This window comes from Falco peregrinus, chromosome 8 (assembly GCF_023634155.1).
Source record: "Falco peregrinus isolate bFalPer1 chromosome 8, bFalPer1.pri, whole genome shotgun sequence".
Classification (NCBI taxonomy): domain Eukaryota; kingdom Metazoa; phylum Chordata; class Aves; order Falconiformes; family Falconidae; genus Falco; species Falco peregrinus.
In genome coordinates this window covers 21,193,598-21,217,795 of record NC_073728.1, presented here as the reverse complement: position 1 = coordinate 21,217,795, position 24,198 = coordinate 21,193,598, and the positions used below count along the sequence as shown (strand labels likewise).

The window sequence follows — 24,198 nt, the reverse complement described above, 5'->3', positions numbered from 1 at the left end:
TGGATTACGCATGCATAACTATATAGAACCTTAATCTGAAAATAAATCAGTGACTTAATGACCTGACCAAAGGTTGCAAGGTACCTATTTCTAAGTAGCAACCATTAAGTTAAAACAGAGAAGACATCAGGCAATGAACCCAAACTTTCTTTTTCTTTCTTTTTTTTTAACAGTGCCCTATCTTGTGCATAGCTTATTCATTACACAATGGAAGTTCACCTGTCATGTTAATAAAGAACCAATGTAATTGTTTGTTAACTGAGTAACAAGCAAGCTTTATGTTATTTTAAATCTGTGATTATTGCTTATTAAATTGTTATCATATGTCTAGAAGAAAAAACAGGAAATTATTTGTTGATGACTTTAAAAAATAATTTATTTCCATTCATATATAATTTAAATTTAATATGAAACTATGTCTGTAGGCCACATATCTGTAATTGAAAGTCGTGTTGCATATGGAATTTATCTGCCTCAGGTGTACTGTGCTCTCCGATTGTATGTTCCTAGGACACAGTAACATAATGTTCTATGCATACAATTTCTTAGGAAGCCTTGAGAAAACTGGTATCCTAAGCCTCTATAGCCTCCTGTGTCTGTAAACTTTAAAACCACGTCTGTCTCTTGACAATTTCTCAGATGTGGAAGCATAAAAAGATTGTGGTCTTGAACATGTGGAGGTGTGAATGTATAGCTAAATTGAAGGCGATAGAGTCACTGTTAAGAGTCTCCCTTGCTTATTCTCCAGCCAGTGGCTAACATTCTCTTCTCCCAGTAGTACAAGTTTGTACAGCATTCCTAATGTACATATATACTTGAACCTGAAAGTTAATGGCAAAAGTTGGACTGTGTGATATCCCCTTAGCATTATACCTGGCATTTCACAGGTGGCTTTAATATAAATGAGATGTTTTAGAAAGCCCAGGTTGTTCCACCAGTATGCTTGATAATCTTAAAACAAACCCTTTCATATTAGCATATTGTTTCAGGTCTCTTTTTTTTTTTTTTTTTTTTTTTTTTTCCATCTGTGGCTATTTGTTCTCTAGTGATGCTGCAAATATACAGACTGTCTGCTCTGTTAGCTTAGTCTTTTCTCCTCTGTGATGCTGAATCTTGCTGGTAACTTTACTTATTTAGTAATTAGAGCAGTGTTCAGATTGTGTTCCTGCTGTTACTTCCGCCTGTCTTTATTTTCATCAGTACAGATTTTTTGTTCCCAGTTTGATACTGTTCTTTCTTCCTTTTCGTCAGTTAAAGGTATAGATACAAGACTGGAAATTAATACAGTTGATTTTGGTTATGTGGATGCTTCACAGAATTAGTTTAAATACCAAAAATACTTTTTAGAGTTATAGGAAGTTTTAGGAATATGCTTGGATACAGAGAAGTTTGGGCATGCGTAGAAGAATAGGAACTTATATTCATTGAAGCTTGTATATAAATTAATTTAACTTAAGGCATGACAAATAACTGGAAGGCAAAAGGAACAGTATTTTACATCATTTTGGTACACATATAATAGGTACATTTTATCTCAGGATCTTAACGTTTATTCTAAAATAACATCTCTGAGAAACATTTAACTGTATATGCTGTACTGCTTGTTGATTTGAACGATTTTTGAAAGGCACACTATCCCTGGTACCACTGAAGCAACTGTTGAAAGTTAAAAGAATGCTTTGAAAGCAGGAAAGCTACCTCAGTAAGAGCTAGGTTTTAAGCAGGCACAAAACTTGGAACCTCTTAAATTTGTAGCCCTTTTCTCCAAGTTTGTCTCAAGTGTATTGAAGAAGTTGAGAAAATGTTTGACAGGTGGTGTGGTAATGCAGCATTTGGATCTGTAGATAAGTCATCCTTTGCAGAACAACATGAAGGTAGAGGTGGTGGTGATTTGGGTGTTGCCTTTCTTTTTCTTTTTTTTTAATGGATGATTGAACAACATATGAGCGATACCCAGCTTGAAGTCTCAGGCACCAAATTAAACTCCAAGCTTAAATTTATTTGGTCAAGAAAAATAGCAGAGACCTAAAGAATAAGTACACTCAAAGTAATTAACTTTATGGTAAAATGCTGTTTTCTGATAAGGAAAAGATATGGAAAGGTTTTAGAGGGTTAGGTGTTGCGCTACTGTTGTGGATGCGATAGCAGTTTGTAGAATGATTTTCTAAATATGAATACAGTGGATTTGTAATTCTTAATTAAACTATAATTAATGATTCTGCTGAAGCATACTTTCTACAAGAACAAGGTAGTGCATGACACACCTGTATTTATGAGCTTTTTTGGCATTGCCTGTACATTTTTGAGATCAATTTTACCTTTAGAAATTCTGCACCTGGTTTATAAGAACATTACCGTGTATGGGATAGAAATGTAAAATTACCTTTTATTGACTTATAGTAAATATTACATATTCCTTATTTTTTTAATGTGTTATAAAGTATGATTTTAAACCAAAAAATAATAGCACCTAAGAACTTCAGAAAAAACATGCATGCTCTTCTGTTAATCCCTCTTACAAGCTTGTGTTAAAATTCTGCCTAAGACTAAATGAAAACTTGTGGGGAAGGGGTGAAGGCTAAAAATCAAAGGAGAGGGAAGATTTATTTCCCCTTCCATATTTCTTGTGATACAGAAGAAACTTGGAATGGATGTTTTCTGTTCATTATTCCACATGACTTTGAAACGTGTTATTAATATGAAGCCCACTATTTCTGAGAGATTTAAATATCTTAAATGGACTTTGCTCTAAATCAGATGACACTTACAAGCCCAAGGCAGTGCTTAACCCATAATTACTGCAGTGTCACGTCTTGGAAACTCTAGCAGTTCTGTATCCCAGTGGAAATGCATTTTTGCCCTGCTACCAAAAGGCTTATGTGTTGACTCATTTCCTTTACCAATATGACAGTTTCCTCCACGTATTTACTGCTCTGGGCAAGATTGCATTACGTTAACAAATCTGTCTTCATATGACATGAACAAATCTGAACTGATTTTAAAAGGGATTTGAAGTTTTTAATGGTTCTTGTCAGTATTTAAAATATTTTTATTTGCCTCTCATAAAGGTTACATTTGTTTGCAGATCTTCAACTTTCAATCTTTAAAATAGTTTAATTCTTTTCTAATAGCTCTGAATTCTGTGTTTGCTTTTTAACTTTTGTATTTACTGCATGTATTATTGCACTGAATGTTTGCTGAATTTCCCTTAACTGATGTTACATTGCTTTGTTTCTTGTGAACAATGAAATAACTATAAGCTTACTGTAACTCTAGCATTTCATAGCGTGTATTTGCTTCACTAATCTCTGGCCTTTTTTGCTAATGCTGCATGATTGTTCAACCTGGGGTATCAGGACGCTGCATTGGGATACTGATCCATCAGTTCTTCAGCTTCACTCTGATTCCGATCTGGGGTATTGCATAGATTTCTTATATTCCCTCTTTCATGTACTTATGGATAATAAGTATAAGAGCTTATTTTTTCATGAAGACTTCAAGTTGTTGTTAAGAAACTGTTCTGTAAGTAACAGAAATTCACTATCCCTAGACTTAGTGCGGTTTGCTTGCAATAGGAAATTTTACAATGTACATAAGATGCTTATGTCTAGTAACAAAACATACCTATTCATGTTTTTCTTTGAGTGTCTTTGACAAAATATAAACTTTAAAAAGTCATTTATTTAAAATAAAAAGCTTAGAATAACTGTATTTTAAAAGTGATCCCTATCTTTTCTTGTGAATATGCTTATAAAAGCTGTAGCTCATTGTAAGCATGTACTAAAACCCATATCATGCTAAAAGAATTATGATTCAGCCCACCAAAATCTTTCAAAGGGGGTTACTCTTTTTCTTTTGCTTTTATCTTAGGAGTGGGGTGGATAATAAAAAGAAAATTAATTGGTTCATTGTAATATTACTATAGTACATACTTAAATTAGCTCTTTATAGGAAGCTGCAATGGCTGAATTAATGTGTGGTTTTTGGAAGTACATTATACATTGTAGTTTGATACTGGCTATATCTGCGTTTATAGGATCTTCTGTAAGCTAAGGTCAGAAAGCTCAGAGATTTTCAGTATTGTATTCTGGAGTAAAGTGTTATGGATAAATCACTTGACGGTGTGTGGGTTTCAGGTTAGACTTGCAGTTCTGCATTCTCAGTAGTATCTCAGAGGTAGACAAAAAAGGGCAGCAAAGTTAAAAGGGCTAGGACATGCTTTTTCCTGCTGAATAACTAAGCTGTTCTTAAACTTTAAAATCATAGAACTGTGCTTACAAATGAGACTCTCGTGAGCAGATCTGTTCTATTGAAAATAAGGATGTGTCATATATGTAGCAGTACTCTTGTCAACCACAAAGAGAAAACTTGAAAATTATACCTTATAATCCAGATATTTGTATATATATCCACATCTTTCTTTTTGTTGCAAATGTATAAATAGCTGCTGATTTTGGATAATAATGATAACAAAATATTAGTCACAATCACATGACTTCTTCAGAGTAAAGTTTTTACTGGATTTAAATTTGACTAAGAAGTGCTGTGACATGATGACTTGGGTATTGTTCTAGGCAAAATGTGAAGTAATTCATAAAGCTAAGTGCTTTTTCTGACTTGTCTATTAATTTTATTTAGACGCGGACCTGTTAAACTCGGAATGGCCAAAATTACACAAGTTGACTTTCCTCCTCGAGAAATTGTTACATATACAAAGGAGACACAAACACCTGTTATGACTCAGCCAAAGGAAGGTGAATGGTTAACTTCTTACTACCAAAGTTATTTTTCTTTTCTTTTATTATAATAGTGCTGACTGTCTCATTTAGAACCAGCACCTGTGATCTTGAAACTTAATGAGGTAAATGAAAGTTGATATGTGAGGTAATTGAGCTAATTGATATAAATTCTATTATTAAATTCATGTTACTGTGATTCTGCATCTCGTTTAACATTACTCTTATTACTAATACATGGTATTTTCTTACTCCTAGTAAACATTCAGATTAGACGTAGAGTTGCTTAATTAGCTGACAACTGATAAAAGCGGGATATATATTGCATTTATGACACTTCAGAATCCACACACAACTTACTTGAAGGCTGTGTATCCTTACAAAAAACTTAGCAGTTACTCCCCAGCCCTTCTTAAGAATCTGAGGTTTTGTACCTGAAGCTTTTACATTGAGTATAATAGAAGGAACTAATTTCCTTATTAACCTGTGCAGTTTCTGTTCTCAGCAATTGAACCTATGCTTTCTTTCAGTCATGACTTGTTTGCTTTTTGGGAAAGAATTTTTTCCAAAGAAAACAGTTGGTTAATGAATTTGCTTTTTGATGTTGAAACGCTTTAATTTAGCTCCAAATGAAAATACTGATCTTGACCTATTTGCATTGTACAACAAAATCTCATAGTTATTTAGTAAGACTGACTGAGTATGTGTCTTTGCTAAAAATTTTAGGACTGAATTCTACATTCATAGTTTTGCATTTTCCTGCTCTTTGGTATGTGAACTTTTGGGTGTTTATGCAAGGAAATAAAAACACTTTTTAAAACAAAAAGGGAATACTCAACTGAAAACTTATGCTGGCGTTTCTAGAAACTTTATAATTTCCTGAAAGTGTAATACAAATGATACAGAGTGTGAAGTGTATTACAAATGATGCATCGTTGTTGCTCTAATCTACATCAGTATGCCACTCTTGTCTGAAGTCTTGAAGTCACTTTGGCAAGTTTAATTAGATGGAAAGGACTGTGAATGAGTTCAAATGGGGAGGGAAAAGAAAGGAAGTAAATTGCAATAATTGTGTTGAGAAGTTTCTTCCCTTCTTATCTTTGGATATCCAGTATAAGGGACCTGTGTGTCTTCAGAACACAAACCAGATCTTTCAAACTTCATTATTCAGTGATCCAGAATAACAGAGGATATGCTTTTTCTTTGACTGTTGCTCCCTCCTTCATTTTGTCTATATCCCTGCGCAGACAGGCATTTGGGATTTTCCTGCTTTCGTTTCTCCAGTGCCCTTTTCAGCTTTCTGATCCCTCAGGTTTTTTTCCTGCTCTCTGTTAGGTTCATGGAATCTGAAGAGTTAATTTGTAGTTCATGTGCTTAAAGAGTTTTACTTCTACTGCCTGCTGTCAGTGGAAATTGCCTGTGATTGTATGATCTTAGTTTCACGTTCAGGTTTACTATAGTGGAGTTGTAAAGATGGGTCATCTGTATGTATTTCTGCATTTACCAGAAAGCTCTCAATACAGATGTTGTCTCCTGATCTATTCCACCTTAAAAATACTGTTTTCTTGAAGGCCCGTGCCATTTATTTTATATATGTGTACTTCACAGAAGTCACAGATGCTTTTTCATCATTTCAGTGTTGGGGGTCTTTTTAAGGTCTGTTTTAAAGAGTACCTAAACACATTCGTAATTAAGTTGCATGTTCACAGTTTATGGTGACATCTGAAATAGGATGTAGGTGTAAAAAAAAAATTATGCTTCCTTCAAAAAGAAAGGAGTCACTAGGTGGGAGATTTTGATTCTGGGAAGAAAATTTTGAAGTCTTTAAAACAATTGACAAAAGCAATATGCTGAATTTTCACAGAGTGCAATTAGATAAAATTAGAATATAATTTATCTCATTGATTCTTATTCTTACAATCTGAGTTGTGGTTTTAATTTATTTTAGTGAGTATACTGTAAACTAAAGATAATCTTACCAAGTACACTTGAAAGTTGAGCTTGCAACTGAATTTACACATGCAAATAATCTTCAGTAATTCCCTTGTATAGCAACAAGTTGCATCTCAGCTAGGTTAGATCCAGTGTGCCTTTCTTGTAAAATGGACTGAACCTTTCTTAATTATTGTAACTTGACATTTTATAAGGCTGTTGGAGCTGTGCTTTTGAACAAAGGAAAATAGAAGCAGTTTTATTAGATATGCTGTGCAGTCATTCTGCAGGTTTAGGTCCACTTGTGCTGTAGGTTCAATTGTGCTCATTTGGGGGACGGACGCACACCTCATCACAATAAAACACCAAACTAAAAATACAGTTATCTTTGTTCCACTTGTATGCCACAATGGTTTGTGGTTACATTTATTGTAAGCCGAATTGGGAAACATTCAAACTACAACCAATCTGTTTCATGGAACAGATAGGAGGTAGGAGTAAACTAGTTTTAAACTAAAACAGTTCATAATTGTCATGGAAACAATTATGGCAACACAGAGTGAGTTACATAGGGGAGATTTCATATCCTCAACTTAAAGTTGGCCTTTGGGGATGCTGATTTTGGATTTGGTGTAACAAACAGTTGAATTTAAATCATGTGTACCTTTTACCTGAACACTCTTGGTTTTAAAATGCAAAGGTCACTTATATCAGAAGTTGATAGAAAAGACTGCATTCAGTAGTTGAGAAATCCAAACCAGGAAAATTCCATAGTTAGAGGAGTGAGGTAGACTTAAGTTTATATGTTCAGGCTTTCGTATAGTGCGGACATATTGCACCATTCTAGTCAATATTCAAATATGAAGTAACTCCCCTCACCCTGTCTTGCAGATACAAGCTTCTTGGCTGCAACTGAAGAGCCAGTGGTTGTCTCCATTTGTAATGAAAGAATGATGCAGCCCTAGATGCTAGAGCTAGAATGTGACCTCAGTGCTAATCGCAATATAGCCTCTTTATATTAAGACAAAAAGTATCACTGCTGGAATTGTATGACTTTTTTACGTATCTTCACCCCCACCCCTTTGAAGTGTTGTATCCAAAGTAGTAGATAGGCCTTGTCTTTTTCTTAGGCTATGCTCAGCTCTTAAATTTGAAATGTGACAGATTCTTTAGGAGATGGAGGCATTTACAGCAGTTCTCACAACTTCCTTTTTTTTTTTTTTTTTTACTGCAGTACTAATGACCTGCAAGTATTTGAGAAACTGCTTGTCTTAGGCAATGGATTCTTTTTGTAATATTGTAAAACAATAGAGTCAGGATCTCGTAGAAATCAGTTCCGTTCTGGTTAGAGATTGAGTCATTTTTAGAGTGCTAAGTCTTTTGCCACAGGAAGTCATTCAGTGTATTCTGAACAGTATGGAATATTAAATTTCCCTATTAATTGAAGTTAATAAATGTGTTTCACAGTTCTTATAATAAGGTGCCGATATCCAAAGTAGACTTAGAAGGTAAAACTGCAATACTTGTTTTACATACTTTTTGTATGATGCGTGTAACCCACAGCTGTTCTTTCCTTGAGGTCCCATACAAAAGCCTAAGGATGTAGCAAAGAGATGCAGTACGAAGTGGTGTCAGGGTGGCAGTCTTGTGCTTTCAAACTTCTTGCTTTGATGAAAATACTGACACATATCTGTCTTCAGTACTCCCCCCGGCCTTGACACATACATATTCTTGGGTTTTTTCCTCCAGACTTTTCAATAGCTGTAGTCTTCTAACCCTTCTGTTCTCTATTTATTATGTAAAAGAAATTAAATAATGAAATGGTTCATTGTTCAGAGCAATACAACAGAGAAAATATGCCCAGGTTTTTTCTTTTCTTGTTCTCTTAGCACATTCTGTTACTCAGTTTTGGGATTTTGTCATTCTGTGATACAGTGGTGATGGCAGTCTTTTTTGTTCAGGAATCAAATTTATTTTGGCTTGGTAAGTGCTGTGCCATACTCAGTGCTGTTCTCCCATACTTTATAACTAATAAGCCTAAGCATTAATGCCTCTATGCTGTTACTACACTTCAATAACTTTTGTCGCCATCATAACATCCTGTGATTAGGCTGCTCCATTCCCTAGCATCCTTGTTCTGCCATCCCCTTTTCCTACTATCTAAATGCATTTCTCAGTTGCTGTGATGCTATATGTAACACTGCTCCCTGTTTCACTCATTGTCCAATTTTGGTGGACATGGTTTTTTAGTTACTGTGGTCAACTGGTTATTGGGGTTGTTATTTAGCCTCTATTTGGCATGCTGTATCAGGCAGCAGATTTTCAGATCTACTCTCTGAAAATACACTTGAAATTGCATTCTCTTTGTACCTCATTTCTTTCTAGCAGACAGCAGAAGCAGTATTAGTAACAGTGATGCAATTCAGACGTGAACTCTGCTATGTATCTTAATGTTCTGCAGACTCGGTGTTGGTCACCACGCAGAGTACTATAATCATTGATGCTAATTTTTTTTTCTTATCTCTACTTCTTGTTATACTCTTCTGCACTATACTGTTCAATCTCTTCCTTTGTGATTTGTTAACATACTGTTCAAATTCACATGGAAAGAAATTAGTCACCAGTATGCTGAGTAAAGATGTGTTATGGAGTCCTTGAAGTAGTTAATCCAAAGACAGGCATATAGGGTAATGTGTTTCTGCTCAGCTGTCACAATTAAGGCTCTTCCTGGGCTAACAGGATACTTGTTTAGCACTGCTGTACAATATTGTGCATGTGCAATCACAACTAACTGCAGACAGTATTACTGAATTAGCTCTACTCTTTGAGGAACTAATGTCTGGTAGGGTCTCCAAGACACAGAATGAAAATATTAAGCATTTTTGTCCTTTTAATTCTGGACTTGAGTAATAACAATTTGGTGTACAGGATTGGCTTCTTGGATGTTGTTGCAGTAAATGCAGTGCTTTTCCATTTTAATAATTTAAAAAGAAAAATGGCCTCTTATATATTATCCTGTACATACCTTAAATACACAGTGAAATATAGATGGGAAAATGTGATATGAAGACATTTGGCTTAACAAAAGCCACCCATTTCACAGATGATTTAACTTTGATTAACCTACTCTGCAGCAACAGATTACGCAGACAACAGCAACTTCACTCTAGTGTTATTGCGAGGTGCAGTCTAATTTACAGTACTGCTTTTCTTTCTGTCTTGGAAAAAATACATCACAATTTTGATGTTAAAGCAAAAAAATAAGTCGTTCGTTAAACCTTTTTAGCATTCATTGACAAATTTGTCACTATTAAAGTAGCTGCTATTTTTATGTAATCCTTACTGCTCAGTTTATAACGTTAGATCCCCTGTTCACCTGTCAGAAGGAACATGGAGTTAGTTGCTTAGCATATCATAATGAATATTCATCATACATTGATGTGACATAGAGTCCCATTTCCTGTCTTTGTGGCCTTATGATTTTTCTGTGTCTTAGCAGCCTTTATTTAAATGAGAAATTGTATTTGTGTACTGACAATTGAAGTGGCATAAAATGTCAGTGGGTACAGTCAATAACGAATAAGGAGGATGAAGTTAGGCAGTGCCTTTAAGGTTTCCAAATTTATGTACCTGACTTGAAATAAATGCAGTACACACGACTGGATCATGGGTTCTTGACTTAGTAGATGTGGAACTGTTACAGCAATAGTATGTCAAATCTTGCAGCATTTGCTGGGTAATATATTATTGTTATGCCAATTCCTTGCAAATACCAGCACCTGGCCTGTTACGAAATAAATTCAAGATAAAGGAGAGACACAAGGAGTAATTAAGACAAAAATTTCCTACTTCTTTTGTTTTCCAAAAGCTTCGTGCTGCCTTTTTTGTTTGTAAACTTCTGTGAGAAAGCATCCTAGTTTTGAATAATGAGGTCAAGAACTTGTATAGGTGGGGGGTTTTTTGTTTTGTGTTATTTGGTCTCAGTTGTGTTTTTTTTTTCCTCCAGATCCCTTAATGATGAAGTTTGCATATGACTCTTCTTTAGAGGGAAGGTTTTAGGTTTATGTAGTTACAGATAAATCACAGTGAGATGACATGTTCAATTTCAAGTCTGATACTTTGAGAATATTAAAATAAGTGCTGTATCCTGCATTTAAATGCAGTAATATAAGCTGGCTGTATGCAGTGAAAGTACTATGAAGGAATTTAGAGCGCTGTATAATATATGCCATTTATGTTTCAAACATTAAAAGGCAGGAGCAATCAACTATATGATTTTTTGAATAAAATATGTAGATTAGGAGGTCACTTAGCACTAAGGGGCTGACCATCTGCATTTGAAAAGAATTTGACTCCTGTCACTGAAAATGGTACTTAGAATCAGTGTAGTATGACTAATGGGGGATTGGGCTGAAATTTCTAATTTGGGACTTCCCAAGCTAGAATAATGTACCCAGGGTGACCCAAAACCAAATTTCTAAATTTGAAGGCATCGTTTAAATCTGCAGGATTGATTGGCATGTCATGCAAGAGGAGGGGTTTTATCCAAGTGGCTGTAATGTGAATATGTGGTCCTGTATTTGTTGTTCGCAAAATCATGTGTGTTAACTCATATTACATTTTTTAATTAATCAGTGTTTACACCTATAGTGATTTGACATTAAGAATTCCATTCCATTCTTTATTGGAATTGCTACAAGTTATACAGTTTTCAGATTACTAGTCCGCTGTACATGTGAATCCATCTAAAAAGGAGCAGTGTCTTTCTGTTTCTCTGCATGATTATTTTGCCAAAAAAGCTTTCATTTTTTTTTAAGTAGCACAAAAGCTGTAATTGGCATGCTTTGTAAGGAAGTGTCAATGTGCAAGAGAGTGGAGATCACTAAGAATTCTTTTACGCGTTCTTTCCCCTTTGCACCACCGCCTCCTCAGCAGGGTCACTGAGATCACTAGCTTTTCTTGAAATGGCCATTTTCACTGGCAGGTGCATTATACCCTGTATTTTCAGATTGTTTTTCCATTCTGAATGTTTGGCAGGTTGATTGCTCTGGCTGCATTGACGGAGAAAGGGCTGACAAATGCGGTTGGGCTGGCTGAAAAGACAGTGATTACTGTTTTCCTTTGTGGCTGATTGAGGCCCTTGAAAGGAAAGATTTTAACCTTCACCATTTGGTTCAAAAGTATGAGCATATATTGAAATCATTCATGCCACTTATCCTAGTTCTGTAAACTTGTCAGAACGTAAAAATCGCTCAATTTCAAGTAATGTAGGATTGGCATACGTCATTATCATTTTGATTAAGTTGGAGTTTGTATTATTGTGTGCATTATACAGTGTCATTTAAAGCTTTCTTTCCTGCAGGTACAGTTATATTTTTATTGCCTATACTATGGAGTTAGAAAGATTTTCAGACCTCTTTAAACCTATCACTATGTGTGTGGTTTGGCAGCTGGTAGGGCCTACAAGCTGTATTTTGTTTGCAGGGTAAAGGCTTGTCTGTAGACCTCCTGGAGTGCTGGTAATTGCACAGGCTTGCCATTGGGGAAAGACGTGATTGGAAGCAGTCAGGCAGAAAAATGTTGTGCCATCCCGTTGCCACCTCATAGCAGAGAGACAATCCTAGCAGTACCATCTGGTTGTTGCTATCTAGTCAGCTGGCCTCACTGCTGGGACCATGGCTTGGCAGCTGGTTCCCATCTCTCGACCACCCCCCCTTCCCCCCCTCTTTTCTTTTTTTGGTGTGCGTGTGTGTGTATTTTTTTTTTTTTTTTTACTTTTGTTATATAACTTTGAACGTGGGTCAGGGAGAAGACTGCAACAAACAGGCCTAGTCCCTGTTGCATACTGTCTCATTACTTGTGATGAGGCATGCAGCAAACTCCTGCTGCCATTACCTTGTAAACAGATGACATAGCTGTTTAACCAATAAAAATAGTCTTTTCAGAAGCTTATTCTAGAAAGTAGGTGAAGAAAGACCAGGAAATGCATATTCCACAACACCAAGTAATTTAAAGTTATTTTCTGGTTTACAGTATTCAAAGAATAAAATGTAGAAATGCAGAAAGTGCTGTAAACCTTGTCAGTATTCGCGAACATTAACATTTTATGCTATTCATTGCAATTAGGGAAAACACATTTTGCTATAAAGTTCTCATTGCCAAACATGATACAGGTAATGAGACTTGCATTTAGAATGACAGAAAAAATGTAATCTCCCAGCTATTATCTTTAGCAAAATTTGCCTCTTGGAATAGCAACCTGAAAGCTAATGTAAGCCATCTTCATGCCATGTGAAGACCCATTAGACTGATGGTTTCAGATCGCAAGTAAGCAGCTGCTCTGTAGACCATTTTAGACATTTGATTTTTCTTTATTCTACAGCATTAACGTGTCAGTATGTTACACAGAACATGCATCCACCACATGGTTTTGTGTGGAATCATAAATGCTTGTAAGAGATTTCCACTTTGGATTCTTTACAATTTCTTATGCATCTTATTTCAGTTTATACAAGTACATAATTTAGTGCAACTAAATGCCAGGTGTAGAGAGTGTTCCAATGATCTTTTCGTTTGAGGTAATGTTATCCTGGGGGCTACATTTTACAAATGTAACCATTTTAAGCTAAATTATACCATTTTACATGAGCTTATTTGAGTCTCATATGGAAAGTTACTGTTCCTCTTTAAAAACATTGACAGTCTCAAAATAATGTTTCTCCTTAGATGAGGAAGATGAAGATGATGTAGTCGCACCAAAACCATTAGTTGAACCTGAGGAAGAAAAAACATTAAAAAAAGAGGAGGAGGAAGAAGGTACAGTTCATCTCAAAGCATTCAGTGTACCGTAAAAGACATCAATAATTTTTTTAACTTTCTTTTCATTAAGCTGAAATTAATTTCATTTATATTTTAACAATCAACTAGTAAAATATAAAACATAAATACTATTTTAAATCTATGGATGTTAGGAAATAAAATTTCCAACATCTTGATAAATACTCCGGTTTCCTTTCTTGGAAAGAATTGATGAAAGTATGCTGTCCAGAGAATATACGTGTAATTCTCTTCCAGCTGCCCCTCATGAACTTACAGAAGAGGAAAAACAACAAATTTTGCATTCTGAAGAATTTCTAAGTTTCTTTGACCACTCCACACGGATTGTTGAAAGAGCTCTTTCGGAGCAAATCAACATTTTCTTTGATTACAGTGGAAGAGACTTAGAAGACAAAGAAGGGTAATGTGAATGTTGAATACTTTACTATGAATGTGTAATACTTGTAATTGAAAAAGTGATCCAAGATTAATATCTACTAATTGCTTTTCTAGAGAGATTCAAGCAGGAGCAAAACTGTCCTTAAATAGGCAGTTTTTTGATGAACGTTGGTCAAAGCATCGTGTTGTCAGTTGTTTGGACTGGTCATCTCAGGTAAAAATTAATGCTTACATTAAGCAGTTATCTTCGTAAACTCTTCTAGTTCTATGCACTTGACCCTTCTGTAAGTACAGTTGCTAGAGGCTGTATATAAGTGTGTTCTTTACATGCTCCATAGTTCACAGAAAGTAGACAGAGCTGTTAATCTTTCATGAAAAATAGCAAAAGGTTGTTTATATTATGAAGAAAGTCTTTAGCATATTTGTTTCTGGTTTATGGCCTACTTTGTAGAGGTAAACTGTTAGCTTCACTAAAAAAAGCTCACTTAAGAGTACCGTTTTTTATGTTTAAAAACAAGTTATGATGAAAGACAGAGCAAGACTAATGTCTATGTTAATTGCTGTTTTATGAGCTAAATTTGAAACAATTACAGTTTTAACTGACAGTTTCTCATTTATGTATAATGTAAGGTGGCTTTTGGTTTTCGGTAGGTTTTTTTAACCGTATTTTAGCAAAAGAAAATAAAGATCGTCTGGACCATTAGCTAATCATCTTGCTTACTTTGAGTCTTTTTTGCTTATTGTACAGTACCCAGAATTACTTGTAGCCTCTTACAACAACAATGAGGATGCACCTCATGAGCCTGATGGGGTGGCCCTTGTATGGAATATGAAGTACAAGAAAACTACCCCAGAGTATGTCTTTCACTGCCAGGTATGATTCCATCTCAGGAGGCTTAACAATTTTATGTTGATGAACTTGGACAAGTGCCTTCCTTATGCTTGTCAACATAATGATTTAATTGAGGTGGCATTACCTTTAACTGCATGTTTTTGCAAACAGATGTTGATAGCTAGAATTTCAGTTTAGAAACATTTTGTTTCAGAATTTCTGACATCATTCGGAATTCAGTCTTGTTTGAGAACTCATTTTCTTGTTTTAATTTATTTTAAAACAAAAAAACTTTCTTGTGTAATAGTTGAACCACAAGGAATGTTTTTATGTAAGGGGATTGAGTGGGATTGTATAGTACTAGAGCTTAGTTTACCGAATAGAATGAAGATGGCCTGAGGACATGGAGCAAGGATGAAAACTAGAAACATGTGTCCAGAAAAAGGCGATGGAGGTTTTCTAATAGTTTTATGAGAGACAAAAACACGCAAATTTCTTCCATTATGCCAGACCTAGGATAGCCACTTTATTTTCAAAATGCCATAATTCTGAAAAATTGAATCAAAATTTAATCTCATGTTGTCAGATTACTGTCAAACCCTAATTTGCAAAAGTAACTTTATTGTATCAAAACAGATGTGTATGTTCTCTAAGAAAACAACCACAAAGTGTGTCCAGACATTCTTAGAATCTTGTGTGTTTCTGGGCCTTCACTTGCTAACAAACTATGCTAGGAGGAATATAAATGTATACATATGAAAAAAAAGAGGAGGAAACCTTTATTTTATAAATACAGGTTAAAACGAAGACTGGGGCTTCACAAAGGGTTTGTGAATACTTAAGTAGTTGGACAGTGAATTAATGTAACAAATCTAGGTAAAGAACTTACTCTGATATTTGGCCCCATTTTCTTTAGTTTTAGACATAGCATAGTTGAATGATAGTTTGTTGTGTATTTTGTTGTTGGTTTGTTTTTCTTCCTTTCAGTCAGCAGTGATGTCAGCTACATTTGCAAAATTTCATCCCAATCTGGTGGTTGGTGGCACATACTCAGGCCAAATAGTGCTATGGGATAATCGCAGCAATAAGAGAACCCCAGTGCAGAGAACTCCACTTTCAGCTGCTGCTCACACGGTAGGGGGTGAAATATCTTCAAGGACTGATCCCTGTTGAGATGTATTTAACCTCTAGGAAACTCTGTCCAGTGCACTTGATTGTGATTGATAATGCTTAAATGTTTGTGTCCTTATTTTGCCAATGCTATCACTGGAGAACGGGGCTATTTGTAAAAATCAGTGTCAGAAAAACAAATACTGCTTTTCTAGGGGAGTATGTATACATACACTGTACCATGATCCATCTCTTAGGCTTTGTTAAATGGTGAAGTTATGTATTTTACTTTATATTAACTATATTAGAATAGGTTGTGCCCTGGAAATCACTTTTTCTGATAGTATTTTACATTTCTTAGCACCCAGTCTACTGTGTAAATGTTGTTGGGACCCAGAATGCTCATAATTTGATTAGCATCTCAACTGATGGGAAAATATGCTCTTGGAGTCTGGACATGCTTTCTCAACCACAGGTAAGATAATTTTGGATATATACAGTATCTACTCCAGATGAGTATTTTGTAAAAACTTGATGAATCCAAAAAGCACTAATAAACATTTTCCCAACGTACAGAATTTTACTTAAGGTAGCATGATAAAGTATTTCCCCACCTGTGGAATCAAATATTGTCTGTTGAGCCTTTTGTACATTGTTGTTGCACTTGTGTTAGTGGTGAACACAATTTTAGCAAGAAACAACTTTCTTATTCCTGCCCAAATCTGTACAAGTAAAATACAAGAAACCCACCCACCCTCCTATTGAGAAATCTATAAAAAATGGAAATATTAACATCTGAAAAGTCATTTAAAGTAAGTTGCTGATATTTTCACTACAGGATAGCATGGAGCTGGTTCACAAACAGTCCAAGGCTGTGGCTGTTACCTGCATGTCCTTCCCTATTGGTGATGTCAACAACTTCGTTGTTGGCAGTGAAGAAGGCTCGGTGTACACTGCGTGCCGTCATGGAAGGTGAATACAAACTTTATTTATTCAGAGGAAGTGGAAATAGTGAAAGGGTGAATCCCTGCATGCTTTATACTCCTAAATTTATTTATAGAGCACATTTACTCCTTTGCCTTTAAAGAGTTCAAAATAGCTTGTATATGAATTCCTGTGCGTGCTTTTTCCTGAGTAAGAACTTCATTAAAAACAGAAGTTGGAATATTGAATTGGTACTCTGCTGCCTCCAGTGACTAAGAGTTGTTTGTGTTGATGAGGGCAGCATAGGTCACTGCTGTTCTATTAATTTGAATTGTAGCAGAATGTGCCAAACTTCGTATCGGTTCTATAGATAATTGTACAGTAGCATCACGCACAAATCTTAAATTGGCTAGCTTTTCTCCTGCTGTTCAATCTATTTTGAAATTGTCTGACTGTATCTTATCAATTGCTTTCTTAAATATAATTGAGTGTCCAGATTTCATCTCAAATACACATCACCCTTGCTGCACAGCTTTTTGGTTCCAAAATACCCAAAATTGTATCACTTTTGTGTAACATCCTTTCCATCTGTTACCCCCTTCTTTTTCATTGCTCCAGATAGAAGACTATTAGGGATATATTGTTACCATTTTCTGTCTGAACACTGTGTCCATAAGGTACATGCAACTTCACTTAAGTCAGTTGGAGGTTCATGCTCATCCCTGAAGACTGCATTTTGTTCTTCATATGAATGGAAACTTTAGCTATTGCTTGGAGAACAATGTAGTTAAATGTGTGTGGACTGGTACCTGCTGAATGAATCTCTTCTCCCTGTGCTATATTTTGGCACTCAAGGTTAGCAGAAGATTGATGTTGAAATTAAGGTCCATGTTCAAGCCTGGTCTTCTGTGATCCTGTTGTCATGAAGCCTTTTGCACTGGGGTAACATCCATACAAAGCAGCAAAATCTTCTTGTGGCTATATTTGAATTGCTGTCTCTGTCTGCAGATACATGGTTTCCAGGTAAATTAACCTTGGTTATATATTCTGAAACAGCAAAGCTGGAATCAGTGAGATGTTTGAAGGACACCAGGGACCAATCACAGGTATCAACTGCCATGCAGCTGTTGGACCCGTAGACTTCTCACATCTTTTTGTCACCTCTTCTTTTGACTGGACAGTAAAGCTTTGGACAACTAAGGTAACTTAGTTCAGTGGTTTTCTTCATAGTCCTTGACACAAGGTGGTGCTGTAATGTAAGAAACTCCAGTAAACTTAATGTGAAGTCACAAATATCCTAGCAGCAGTCCTGCAAAGAGGAGACAGCTGATGAGCAAAACTATAGTTAATAACATAAAAGCTTTGCTTCTAGATTCTACATCACTTGTATATTTCTCATCCATTCTGTTCATCCTTTTGTGCTTTGTTCTCAACAACAATTACAATGTAATCAAATGTAAATCATGTTGTAAAATCAATTACTTTGTATGATGCTTAAGCAAATGTTTTGCTACAATTTGTGAAGGACTAGGGGAGTCAAAAGCTGGTGTCTGTTAAACTCTGAGGCTCACAACTGAAATACCTGTCGTTCCCGTTGCCAGAATTACCTCTCTCACTCTTAGTCTGATGTCCTGAGGAATGCCAAGCAGAGTTGGAATCTGCCAGTAATACCCTGAAGTGCTGTCACTGAATTATACTTGGCTTGATTTGTAATTTTAATGCATTAAGAATCTTTTAATCTCTTACAATATTGGCTTGCTACTAATTCTTTTATAATAGCAGCCAGCAAAAAGGCTGCATGCTTTGGGAAGCATCCCTTTAATAACAACAACAATTGTGGCAGCTTTTTGCAGAGCCTTTTTTTAAAGCAAGTCAAAATGTGAATCTTCTTGTAGTTATTGCTGATAATGCTGTTCAAGTTCTGTATTTTGCTTTACCCATTAGCTTTATGGTTTTGAAGCGCAGAGTTTGGGTATTGCATTGTTATATTTGCTTTTTTCAGAATAACAAACCTCTCTACTCCTTTGAAGACAACTCAGATTATGTTTATGATGTGATGTGGTCTCCAACTCACCCAGCCTTGTTTGCCTGTGTGGATGGGATGGGAAGGCTTGACCTGTGGAATCTCAACAGTGATACTGAGGTGAGGCAGTCAGGTTAATGGGCAAATGTAGCTGGAAAACTGTTCATAAACATGGGAGGCGGGGGTAATGTCAGGAGTTTACCATAGCATTTTGGTTTGGTTTTATGTTGTTGTTAAGTATTCTGTAGTTCCAGTAGTTTCTGTGTAACAGATAGAGTTCTTTCATTATGGGGCTGTAACTCGGATGACTCCTCATAATGAATAGCAGTGGTAATTAAAGTGTTTTACCTGTAACAAGAGTGCAGAATATCTGTTGGTGTCGCACTGATCCGTGTTGTGGAAGTGATTATAGACCTCTCCCAATACGGCCTTGGCAGCGTAACAGTGTGAACAAACCCATTACCCACACACCACATTCCTGTTGTCGTTCCTGTTGCCATATTACTATTGCTATAGCAGTACTGCAGTGAAATTGTGATTTGTTTCTAGACTTCAAGAATTGAATGTTTGGGTTTTCTGGTGTGAGTTATAAACTTTTAATTATAGTACAAGTCTCTGAGACTCAGACTTGTTGGAGGTAGGTGAGAGGAAGAACCTGACAAATACTCAGTACTTGAAAAATTTCACCTTCTTAAAACTGCATGTAGAAGAGCAGTTCTGTAGGACCATATGCCAGCCTATGGCTTGAAGTTGGAATTACCTGGTTCTAGCCTTTGGGCAGGGTTTGACCTGGCAAAGCAGCTGAATTCATCCCTGCCTTCTGTCATAATAGTTTTTGAGATCCCAGTGCTCCTCCTTGCTGTCTGACTGAATGCCTGTTTATGCCTCCTGTCTCATGATGTGCTTTTTGATAAGAGAATGTCTGTCCTTTGGCCAAGGGACAGAAGATGTGTTGTTTTGGTCCTGTCTGGTGATAGCTTAAGGCCACTGAAGAATCTTTTGAGATCTACGTACGCTGCATCAGTTGAAAAGTTGGGCATTTTTGATACAACACTAAGGAACTAGGTGTGTTATGTAATTTATAGCTTATGGAATCCTCATGTGTTTTTACCGATGTGTTTTAAATGGATATAGGTGCCAACTGCAAGCATTACTGTGGAGGGCAATCCTGCTCTGAACCGTGTGAGATGGACGCATTCTGGGAGAGAGATTGCTGTAGGTGACTCGGAGGGACAAATAGTTATATATGACGTGGGAGAGGTATGTATACCGTGTATTATGCAAAGTACATTACAAAACACTTGAGTTTCTTTGACTTTTATTTAGCAACCTGCTTTAACCTTTTTTCCCGGTGGTTAGAGGAACAAGGTTTAATTTTTACTTCCAAATTTGTTTCCTTTTTGTGTTTATTTCAAGTATTCTATCGTAACTTTATAGCATGTTATCTGGCAACCAGTCAAAAAGTAAAAACATTATCGGAAGGCTGGTGAAATAAGGTGAAAGAATCAATCGTTTTGTTTGTAGAGACTTTTGTGTTCTTTTCTCTGTGGCACATGTGAATCTGGCCATAGCTTGTCAGGTACCAAACACGAGATTTTGCAGTGAGGCAGTTCTTGATGTTGTTTCTCCAGGGAAGCTGTTGCTATTGCAGGTATGTATACTGCAGTAGTGTGTAACTAACTGATTGGATGAAGGCGTTAGTATTGCCTTTTGGAGGCAGTCTCTTGGATGGCGATGTATCATGTGAGCTTGTCATAGTACCATTACATACTTAAATAGAGGATTCTGAAATTCTGCTTCTTTTATTAGTTAATCTTTTGATTATATTCCGATGTATTTTAAGTTACACTAAATAAAGGTAAGCTTTTTTATTGGAACCTCTTCTGAACATTTCTTAAGCGCTGTGCTGCTCAGTATGAGCTCAGGTTTTATTTATCAGTAGGCTTGAATAACGTTCTCTTTGTCAACAGCAAATTGCCGTTCCTCGCAGTGATGAGTGGACTCGATTTGGTCGAACACTGGCAGAAATAAATGCTAACAGAGCTGACGCAGAAGAGGAAGCTGCAACCCGCATACCAGCGTAGATCTTTGAAGACAGGCAGCAGTAGTAGACTTCTGAATGATTTGATGCAAATCTTAAAAGTGTAAGCATGTGTCAGTTCAAATAATAGCCTAAGGGGGCAATATATGGATTCAACTATGGACTTTAAAAACTTAAGATTACTGAAACTCAGATCTTGCGTTGTCACTTTTTATATATAAATTACAAGCACATTCTTGGATTTGTGTAACTTTTAATACAGTTAACTTTGACTTTGCAAGAAACTTCTTTTGCTGAAACACTAACCTGGTGTAAATTTGCTGTTGGGCTTCTGAAATTTCCACTTTGTAACAGTATCTATTTCTGAAAAGTACAAGTTCTGTTTCTAAACTTTCTATATTACATAGACTTACCTTCGTTAGGTAGTAAATGTCTGAAGCATTCTTTAATTTGAACTCTTCAAATTACCCATGGATATGCATGCATATGTTCCAAGTAAGTTTCATTGTTTATATATAGATAAGCCTCAGACTCTGGTAGTGGGTTACATATGTGAATAAAAATTTGTCTGTAGTTACAAACTTATTTGATAATTGGACCTGAATTAATGAAATACATATTTAATACCAAGTTCTTTTGTTTGAATTGGTGCATTAAAAGGTGAGACAGATTCATAAATAAATATTACATGAGCACTTGTCAGCTGCCCTGACCCCTAATCTGTATCACTTCAGTAGTTTTAAGAGTAGAAAGTTCCTGGGAGCAGCTGCTTTCATTTTATTACACACATCACAGAGTTGTTTTCTACCCCCAACCTCCACCTCCTACCATGGCAATCCACCAAAAGGAGAAAGGCTACTGTTGTCAAATTTTTCTTTTCCAGCGGATGAGGAAGTAGACTCTGACTTAACAGAACGCAAACTGTCATGCTATAGAAATTAACTATAGACTTGCTACTAATTTTCTGTATTAAAGAAAGAGCTTTCATTGCGTTTTAACTTTTTTTCTGTTATTGAAACAAAATCTCTCAATGGCTTGAAACAGAACAGTTGATCAGTGGTTAATTTCTGTTAAAGGTTTAATTTCTGGAGTACACCTTAATACCTTATAAAGTTTCCCATCAAGACGGGGGGGGGGGGTGGGGGGGTGGAGGGGATGGGTTTTGTTTGCTGTTTTATTTTTAGTAAATATTCTGACTTGTACTAATCAGGCACTAAAACAGTATTGATGCCTTTAAGTCAGGACTATAGGTTTGTTTCTGGTATTAATCTGCTACAAGCTTATCATTGTGCCAGAAGAGCTATTTTGTATGCTTAAAAGTAGGAAATAGCTTTACATTTCTTAACCGGCTTTATGTCCAGAAGTATTCTTAGTGCTTCTGCATTGTTTGTGCTTTAAGTGTGGGGTTTTGTGTTTGGGTGGCTTTTTTTTGCGTGTGTCTCATCTCAGTTCTGTTACAAGCAGCTCACAGAGACAAAGGCAGCAGTAACAGCAGCTCTGTCTTCAGGAGGTTCTCTTCTTTCAGTGGGTTTGAAAGTGAAATGTATTTAGGCTTTCATTGCTGTTGGCTTGTCAAAAGTCGCCCCTCTTTTCAATGCAAAGTCATGCTGTTCAGTTTGACACTTACCTTGTATATTTTCCTCAACCTTATAACAGCAGCTATCTATTCAGTTGAGAAGTGTGAACTATAGAAAGAACAGGCACACTGTGTAATGATTTTTACCCTTTAGGCACAAGAACTCTTAACGAGCAGAATGTTCTATTGTCTTACTGGTTTCTTGGGGGGTGTTTCGGAGTTGTGGTTTTTGTCTTTTTTTTTTTTTTACTGAGACTGTTACTTCTCATTTAGTAATACATTTCCTTCAGACTTACACTTTGAGAAATTCAGTGGATAAGGCTTTCTTTCAGTGGATTGTGGCATAAACATATAGGTCATATGGCACTAGTTTTACATAATTTCAGCCTTCTAATAATCTTCTATTATTAGATTTCAGTACTGTTCTGTATTCATTCCTGCTTGTGTTCCTCCCTCACAACACAGTTGAGTACAGGTTAAAAATGTTGTAAAACCTCCACCTGCAACGTAAGAGACCAACAGTGATGCTAGATACTGTAAATGATCCTCCTGGGAGGTACACTGTCCAGTTTTGGAGCTGTAAGAAATACAAATGCTGTCTTGTGTTGTAAAGTCTCCTAAGGCCTTGATCAAGTCAGTCAACAAGCTGTGACTAAGATGAAATGCCAGTGGGTACCTACCATTTTTGTATCTATTTAGAAAAGCACAGAACAAAAAATGCATGGATATGGGGGAGAGTTCCTGGGAAGCTTGTCTCTAGAATAAACTGCACAGAACAGGTGATTCTTTATAAAGCCAGGAAGCCTTCTAATGGGGTTTTATATACGCATGTTGCAAAACTGTGGTCAAACTCCCAAGTTCAATGTATTGTAACCTCTAGCTCATTGAATAATATTGACAACTGAAAGATTCTACATCTTGCTTAGAGGCTAGAACTGAAGGAGGGCTTGTCTGTGTTTGTAGTCTTCAGTTTTTAAGAAGCTATTTCTTCATCAGCTGACTAAAACTCTTCATATTGGCCTGCTGTCACCTGAGCAAGAAAATAACAGAGCTTCAGGTCAGTTTATACCGTGGGGATGCAGTGTCAGGATGTTGAACCTCGAAGATGGGAGGTTGTTGTACTTCAGTAAGGCTGGAAACTCACCCACCTCTCCTCAGGCTATATGGGTAGTGTAACTGCTTTTCCTCTAGGTCTGTAGAAATCCGGAGTCCCCTGTTCCCTCTCACATATTTTGCATTTAAAAATTCCACCAGATAAAGTTTTGGCAGACATTAAGCCAGAAACAGTTCAAGCGTTCCCTTGCTCCTGTCCTTCTACTTGGCATTCCGCTCAACCGGAAATGTAAATGACCAGTTTTGCATACAAAAGTAAGTCTTTTTTTCCAGAATAACCTAATCTTTCAGCAGTGAAGCAATCTAGAAATAAAGAGAATGCCTTCAATGTTATTTATTTTTTTATATTAAAAGCTTTCAATTCTGGAAAAAAGCACCAAGTAATAAATCCTGTAAAAATTCTTGAGCCTGTTAATAACTGGCAAATATCTCGCTGTGTTTTCAATATGCTACCATAGAGGTAAGATTTATTACACATTTCGTATTACCATGTATTTCAAGGGAATTTCTTGTTACAAAGTAGTACTGCAAAATAAAATACTGCATGTGCTCATCTCACCACCGTGTTCTTGCACTTACATTGCCTTTTAATACCTTTGCTGTAACTAGCAGTGAAACGCACGCCTGCAGAGGCTGGGCACTGTACATTCATTCTTCTACATTTTAATCTGTGATTTGTGATCTGTGGAGGAAAAA

The 24,198-nt window shown here is 36.3% G+C and overlaps 1 protein-coding gene across 6 annotated transcripts in view; it reads left to right on the top strand.

The window, feature by feature from the left end:
- Positions 1–24,060, top strand: part of DYNC1I2 (dynein cytoplasmic 1 intermediate chain 2) — a 32,571-nt gene extending 8,511 nt beyond the window's left edge. For 5 of the 6 annotated variants that reach the window (XM_055812046.1, XM_055812045.1, XM_055812047.1 and 2 more), the window contains exons 5-17: positions 3,357–3,416; positions 4,639–4,754; positions 13,395–13,484; positions 13,743–13,905; positions 13,998–14,097; positions 14,632–14,757; positions 15,703–15,849; positions 16,187–16,300; positions 16,664–16,797; positions 17,806–17,950; positions 18,752–18,892; positions 19,907–20,032; positions 20,743–24,060. In XM_055812046.1, the coding sequence (XP_055668021.1) occupies positions 3,357–3,416; positions 4,639–4,754; positions 13,395–13,484; positions 13,743–13,905; positions 13,998–14,097; positions 14,632–14,757; positions 15,703–15,849; positions 16,187–16,300; positions 16,664–16,797; positions 17,806–17,950; positions 18,752–18,892; positions 19,907–20,032; positions 20,743–20,856 (1,576 nt within the window). In that variant the 3' untranslated portion in view covers positions 20,857–24,060. The remainder of the gene's footprint in view (positions 1–3,356; positions 3,417–4,638; positions 4,755–13,394; positions 13,485–13,742; positions 13,906–13,997; positions 14,098–14,631; positions 14,758–15,702; positions 15,850–16,186; positions 16,301–16,663; positions 16,798–17,805; positions 17,951–18,751; positions 18,893–19,906; positions 20,033–20,742) is intronic. The other variant, XM_055812049.1, reaches the window with a different exon arrangement.
- The last annotated feature ends 138 nt before the right edge of the window (positions 24,061–24,198 follow it).